An 8,001-nucleotide genomic window follows, 5' to 3' on the forward strand; every position below is an offset into this window, starting at 1 on the left:
ACAAATGTTTCTGCTATTATTTAGATATCAGTTGCAAATCAAAAGGTTCAAAGTGACAATTAATCAAACATGTAAATACATACAATTCAAAATGAATGAAGCACAAATCTAAAACTCAAAAGGTATTATTATTTTCATGGTTTTCGCAATTACTTTTAATTTCAGGAATTGTTTTAACTCTCAACAGGTAACTGCTCCTCAAGGTGTTCAATGAGTACATTTTATTTATTTAAAGAGTTTGTCAGATATTTTCCATACCAGCATTTTGGAGAACTATCTAAATATGATGAATTTCAAATGATCCTAAAGTACAGATACTGACTGAGATACAACGTTTAAGAACTACGAACGGTATCAATGCCTTCAAGGTAGCTCGTGATACATAGGCCTGGCGATGTCAATATATTTGTGTGTTTGATTGTTTCAGAATTTTCTAGCATATTTAAGCAAGGGCTTCTGCGCATGGCTGTCCCCAGTTTGTTGACTACCCACTGCCAACTCTTGAGTTACTGTTTTACCAACGAATGATGGGATCGATCATCACGTTATAATGTCCCCATGACTGAAAGGGAAGAAATATTTGGTGACACGGATTCGAACCCGCAACCCTCAGATTGTGAGTCGAGCGCCCTAACCACCAGGCCATGTCAAGCCCGCATAATATGGACCCAGCAGTATCCAAAAATAAAAATGAGATAACCAACTAATATTAATTTTATGCCTCTGTTTTTATGTAGTTGACTGCTACATCCTAGAAAAATACTTGTGAGGAGTGTTGTGCCAATAATATTACACCTACAGTATACCATGGCATATACCCTACTTTAACTATAAATATGGACATGTATAAACACACATACAATATATATATATATAATCTATAAAAATCATCAAATTATGCGGTACTTTGTGCTACCTACAAATGTTATAAAGATTATCAGCTTTTTGAGAATAAATTAAACAAGAAAAACAACATAAATTTACAAAATAAAGTTAATTACCCGACTAGTTTTGACGTACCACGTGTGTCATTTTCAAGGATATACTGTGTGAGAACAGCGACAACCAACGAGTATTATTTTCTCAGGCCGATTTCTTCACGCTTGTTCCGCTGAAGAATGTTTTCCATAATGGATTCAGTTAAAAGCCCATATCATTGTTTAAGAGTCTGTCTGCATTTCACTAACATCTCTAATATTTCTATGGTGAAAATATTTTGTTTCTGTGATCTTTTTGATATACATGAGCGACAACATTGATAAAAATGGTGGTGTAAGAGAAGTGGAATATTGTCCAATAATTTATAACCATTTATAGATTTATGGGAAATGGTGGTGGAAAAAAAAGTATAGTGTTGTCCAAGTGTTTGTAGTCATTGAGGTATTTATAGGAAATGGTGGCAGAAAATAAGTACTGTACTGTCCAAGATTTTGTTGGCACTGACGTATTTACAGGAAATGGTAATCCATGGTTGTCCATGTGTTTGTAGTCAATGAGATAGTTATAGGAAAAGGCAGTGAAAGAGAAGTGTAATGTTGTCGAAGACCCCCCCCCCCAAGAAATTTGGCAGCAAAATCGTTTTTTTTTGTTTTTTTTCAGATGTAGAAATAAGTAGACCCCATTTGTGACAATTATTAAGGGGTTTTATGTAGTGTTGTTGGTTCACAGTATTTTTAATAAAATTTAGAATAATTCTGTTTATCTCTAAGCAATGACAAAGCCTAATAAAGTCATAAATGAGTAACCACATTCATGAAATTTTGGGAAAAAATATCTCATAACTGTTACTTTTATACATTAAATGTATGTTTTATATACTACTGTTACCTATATTCAAAGACTTTTCAAGGACTCTAAAATTATGAGCTTCAAGTAACAGTATGTTCCACTTAGGAGCATTAAGAGCTAGCACGGGACCAGGGCAAACATCTTCGCAAGACCACATTTCTTTCTCTTTTTTTTTTTAACACTTTTAAAAACTTATTAAAAAGATTCTAAATTAGATCTGCAACGAGCTCGCAAAATCATAGCAGCAGCCATTTTTAGTTCACAGTATAAGCATAAAAACGTTAATAAAGTAACAACAAATATATATTATCACTCAAATTATTATATCAGTCATTTTTAATGTATCAAGAGTCTATATACAAAACAAGCCAAAAACTATGCTTTTTATGATTAAATGAAGATACACCTGAAAGGTGCTTTGCAGGCTGTACGGCATAACCAGGTTTCATTTGCCCAGCCACCCCCACCTCCCGTGTAGGTGGGCCTAATTCCATTTCCAAAAATCAATTGTGACCTTCTTATGACTGTGAATTTTAAACAATGATTTGGTGACATTTCCTAGGTTTGAATTGTGTTACAAACAAATGTGAAATATAACAAAATCGAAATCTTGACAAAAAAAAATGTTTTAAAAAACATTAGTTAAATTTATTGAAACTTAATCACACTGCAGCAAACTATGTAGCTGGCCAAAATATTCCATGAAAATCTCCTGTAACTGCTGAATCTAGAAGAAACTCTGCTCGTCCAAGTTCCTGGAAGGTATTTGCGTCAAGAACCAGAAGAAATACTTTGTTTTGATTATCTTCGCTTAACACAGCAGAGAGTATAACTCCTATAGAAAGACAAACTTTAATGAAATACTTCTGAATAAAAATTATAAAACTGCATACTAAAATAAAATTAAAAGTTAAAAATTTATTTGTTCAATTACTTTAGTCTATAGCATGAAATTGTTATTAGACACTAATTCCAACACTTACAGTTCAAATAAACTGTTTGTTTGTTGTTAAGCACAAAACTACACAATGGACTATCTTTGCTGTGCTCACCACAGATATTGAAACCTGGTTGTTAGTGTTATGAGCCGACAGACTTACACTCAGCCACTGGGAGCCCCAAAAAGTGGAAGGCCATCTCATCTTTTATGAAATCAGCTTAATATCACAATTTATACAAGGTAGAATACTACCTGTACATTGGCCAGTCATTACAACAAATAATAATTAAAGAATGTAAAAAAAAACATCTTAAAATATACGTCAATCAATCAACTTCATAGTAAATTGAACAAAAGATGGAAGAAAGTTTCTTTATCAACTGGCTTTTAATTAGGCAGTAAGCCTTCCAAAAGACAAATGTTAGGATGGAAAGCATCTCTACCTATTAGCAGAACAATAAATTGAACTCCTGGCAAAAGATAGCCAGTCAGCTTAATAACAAGATTAAATCAGTTTTCATTTACACAAACACTATAATGAAGAGAATATCACACTTCTGTAAGTCAGCATTTCATTAACATTGATACTTGGTAGAAGATGTCACCTATCCTCTTAGTCAGTCTTTTAACAACATAAATACTAAGGAAAATCTCACTTGAAGTGTCACTCAGTCTTTAAATAACACATACTTCAAAGGATATCACGCACTCTGTAAGTAAACTTTCCACTAGTATGTATACTAAGAGGGAAAATATCGGTCTCATAATTAAGTGGTCTTCCTCCAGTATGCATACCAGAAGAAAAATATTGTCCTTGTGGTTGGGCAGTCTTCCACTATATACTTGAACAAAAATATCATTCACAACAGTCAATCAGTACCATGGAAGAGTATACATGGAGGAAAGTATCAATCAGTCAGTTAGTCTCCCACTGCCACAGATACCAAGAAGAAAGTGTCTCTTACTTTCTCAGACAATCCTTTTAGTCAAGATAAATATTAGTTGAAATATATTAATCCAACAGTTTCTCAGCCCATTAAAAAAGAAGTATAGTTACCAGATCAAATAAACTAGAAAAGGTACTCATGCCAAGTATGATATATATTTTGTTGGCTTCACTTAAATGGGGAGGGAGGGGGGACTTTGTATGTGTGTGTGTATTGTTCAGTAGCACTGAAGCACAAGCTGGTGAGAAAACTGAAATGGCCATAAAACTTATAAACTTGAAGGAATCAATTGAGTAAGAAGTTTTAATATCCCTCTGAGTCATACCCAAGAACAACACCTGAAAGTTTCATGGTGATCAGAGGTTGGGTAGTTTGAAAATGTTTGTCACAGACAAACAAACAGATATAATGTCACAAGTATCTTTATATTGTAAGTAGATGCAGTGATAAAGCAGAAAAAATAATATACCACATGGGTAAAATTTGTGTTTATATACTAATGTAGTTATCTTTGACGTTGATGATTTTTATCTTTGAAGCAAAATCCATGGAGTTGTTTAAAGTGTACTAGTGTGAGTCTTTTGTTTAAGTATTTGGCTATTGAGTAAGTTGGGCTATTATTGCATGCAAGGATGGGTCTAAAAGGTATCCCTTCTTTATGAAATTTGGGTAAACAATAAAATCTTGGGGAGGTAATATTGGAAGGTATGATCTTATTTATTTCTTCTTTAGAGAAATAATTGCTTTTTTCTTTATTTTAGGTTTTATTTCTTGTATGGTTCTTTTTGTAAAGTCACTTTTTAGCTTTCTATACATACCATCAGACAGTAACTTACTTGATTCTTCATTAATTTTTTTGTCAAGAATAAAAAATTTTTTCACCTTCGTCTGCTTCTGTTACAATACTTTCATTTTCTTGTGTAGATTTAAAGCTTTCATGTTCAAGTTTTTTTAAGTTATTTTTTGTTGTACAACAATTGTTCAACATTTTATACATTTCTAATCTAATACTGGATTGAGCGATGTCATCTAAGTTACAAATGCCTGCTTCTATTTCTGAAACAACATACATTTTAATTCAAAACTAGAATAAAAAAAACAGACAATACCTTAGAGTTGTATTCAGATCTTGGACACAGTTTTTGAATACTAATAAGTAACCAAGTATTTACTCGTTTTTAATTCTGAGTCATAAAGAGGCATCAATTAAAACAGTTGTGACTTGTTGGTGATAAATTTCAACAATAAACAAACAACACACAGTCTACTTGTTTTAAAGTAATATATTAAAACAAGTCAAATATATACAGAAATGTTCGTTACGCTGTTGGTTATCACAGTTGTATCCAGAGCTTTAAATAATTGTCTATTTTCCATCAAAGTCCACACAGGCTAGTTCAGTTACTTTAGAACAAAATTTGACAAGATGAATTATTTCTTCTCTACTCTGTTATTACAATACAGTCTTTGATAATTTCACTTTAAAAACTGCCACTATAAGCTCTCAATGGCTAAACTCATAATCACTCAGTCTAGTTCTATCTAGCTATCTAACTATGTCTTACTTGAACCACATTTTGAATGCGTATTTATAGCCTGAACAAGGCTTAGAATATGCCACACACTACGATATATTATGATGCAATAATACTAAATTAAAACAACTAAAAACTTAGAAGCTTCTAATAACATCATGCAATAATATAACAACCACCAATTCACAATAATTGAATTACACAATGTAGGGGTTGTACATAGTTAAGTAAACAAACCTGTGATAAACTATTGCTTCTAAAAATAACTAAATTTAACTCTTGTGCTATACTTAAACCATCTAAATCGCAACACTCGCATTAAACTTAAACAGTCATGTATATCTAATTTGGTGAAACAATAATGAAAGTGATTGTTTGTTTGTAGTTAAGCACAAAGCTACACAATGGGCTATCTGTGCTCTGCCCACCATGGATATCAAAACCTAGTTTCTATCATTGTAAGTCAGCACGTACTGGTGAAATAAGAAAGATAGTGATCATATTATAAGTTTGTAATAATGAATCAAGATTGATAATAACTATGTAAAAAATATGTAATGGTATAATAAAAAAGATAATGACCACATTTTAGATGTGCACTGATAAAACAAGCATGCCAAATGTAGTGTGGTTGACATGTTTTAAAATATTCTCTCACGGGTTCTTAGAATTACAAATGTGGTTTTCTCCTGTTGATGCTGTTGTTATATGAACCACTGGGGAATAGGAAAACTAACATGCTGATTCACAAGTTGTCATAAATGATAGTAAAATTAAATTCAAATCAAACAAATATTATGCTGTTATTAATTATTTCTTAAAAATCTGATACGTAAATGATTTAAATAAAATTGATAATAATTACAATTCAGATTTAGTGTAGTCAACTTTAACATATTCACCTTTGCATTCACTTGTGAATTCTTAAAATTACTAAGGTGGTTTTTCTTCCATTGATGCTGTTCTTAGAATTATTTAAAATTAGAATCTTTTCTTATCTGAAATTCATGTATTGTTGAGGAAAAGAAATTCACATATATAAAGGTACCCATCTATTATATATATAGCTAGACAGATAGATGAATTGAAAACAAAACAAGGAAGATAAAAGAATCACATAAACGTACATACTAATAAAACAAAAAACACAGTAACCACAATACTGACAGGAACAGGTGAAACAAGACACATAAAAAGTACCTCTGATTGGTTACACATTTTTGTAACTTATAATATAAAAGTTTATGCTTGGTTTGTACAAATGTAACAAAACTAACAATATTTTCACATTTCACATAAAAAATAATTTTTACCATCATCTTCTTCTGTTGCTCCAGGTCTGCCAACAAAAACTGGTTCTGAAGGAATGGTCTTTTCTTCTAGCCATATAGTCTTAGTTCTATTCTGGACATTCACTTTAATCTTAAAAATAAAAGAAAAAAGAAGTTTATGTTTATGAAAAAACAGCATGATCTTGATATCTGTATAATATTTTGCAGATTAAGTGCTAATGATGGTTTTGAAATCCCACACCTGTACAAGATTATAATAATTTGTTAAATTCTCTGATTTAATTTGTAAAGCTTATGATGGTTTGTTAAAATCCATAATTTCACAAGAATTGTCCAATTTGTACAATTTCATAATTCTACAAGCTTATGATGATTTGTTAAATCCCATGATTTAACTTACAGAGCTTATGACTGTTTGTGAAACCACATAATTTCACAAGGTTATGTTAGTTTTTAAATATATCTTCACAAGCTTACAGCGATTTGTTAAATCCCATTATTTAACTTACAAAGCTTTCAACGATTTTTTTGCAATTTAATAATTATACAAACTTATGATGATTGTAAAACCACATCATTATATAAGTTAAATCATGACCTGTGGAATTTGTTGATTATAAAAGTTTATGATGATTTGTGAAACCACATTAAAATATACATTTATGATAGTAGAGGTAGTCCCTTTAATATGGAAAACGTTGCTTGAGTAACAAACATATTATTAAAAAATGCAATAAAAAAACAACTACCTGCTAAATGTAGAAATATGAACTGGTGAAGTGAAAAAGATAGTAACCATATTATAAATCTGTATTGGTGAAACAAGATTGATAATTATAAAAAAAACATTTGATGGTATAATGAGAAAGATAACCCCATTTTAGATGTGTATTGATAAAACAAGTATAACAGTAATTACATCATGCATATTAGTAAACAAAGCTTAAAATGGCTAAAAAAGAGAACATAAATACTGAATGCGTTACAGTCTGATTTGAATATAGTTTGACGTTCTGCACATTTTAAAAATAATTTAAATTCAAAACAGTCAATTATCACACAACTTTTGCAAGAATAAGAATATTATACTGTCAAAAGCAATGGCACTATTGTTATTTAAATGACTGTTTGTAGTTAAGCACAATGGACTATCTGTGCTCTGCCCACCACGGATATCAAAATCCAGTTTCTAGCATTCTATTCTGACAATTTTAGAATAAGATACTTTTTTTTTAATTTAGCCATTTTTACTGTATACAAAAACTTTACCATCAAAAGTAAGTTGAAAAGAACAGTGATAGTAAAATGATTTTGAATTGCAGAGGTAAAAATATAATATAACACTATCATAACCAGCAAATACCTTCCTGTTGTTGAGTGCATATCTAAATATCAAATTTCAAGATCTAAGTAAAAACAATAATTCCAACTCTTATTTAAACAATGTTTAACACAAAACTTTTTCAGAATCAATATTTTGTAATGTTGTAACATTTATT

General features: G+C 30.8%; 1 protein-coding gene across 2 annotated transcripts in view; it reads right to left on the reverse strand.

The window, feature by feature from the left end:
• Positions 1-2,105: 2,105 nt before the first annotated feature.
• Positions 2,106-8,001, reverse strand: part of LOC106463116 (beta,beta-carotene 9',10'-oxygenase-like) — a 33,769-nt gene continuing 27,873 nt past the window's right edge. For both annotated transcript variants that reach the window (XM_013923086.2, XM_022390538.1), the window contains exons 9-10: positions 6,524-6,632; positions 2,106-2,623 (exon numbers count right to left, since the gene is read on the reverse strand). In XM_013923086.2, coding sequence (XP_013778540.1) covers positions 2,466-2,623; positions 6,524-6,632 — 267 coding nt within the window. In that variant the 3' untranslated portion in view covers positions 2,106-2,465. The remainder of the gene's footprint in view (positions 2,624-6,523; positions 6,633-8,001) is intronic.

This window comes from Limulus polyphemus, unplaced genomic scaffold, assembly GCF_000517525.1.
Source record: "Limulus polyphemus unplaced genomic scaffold, Limulus_polyphemus-2.1.2 Scaffold1328, whole genome shotgun sequence".
In the NCBI taxonomy this organism is placed as follows: domain Eukaryota; kingdom Metazoa; phylum Arthropoda; class Merostomata; order Xiphosura; family Limulidae; genus Limulus; species Limulus polyphemus.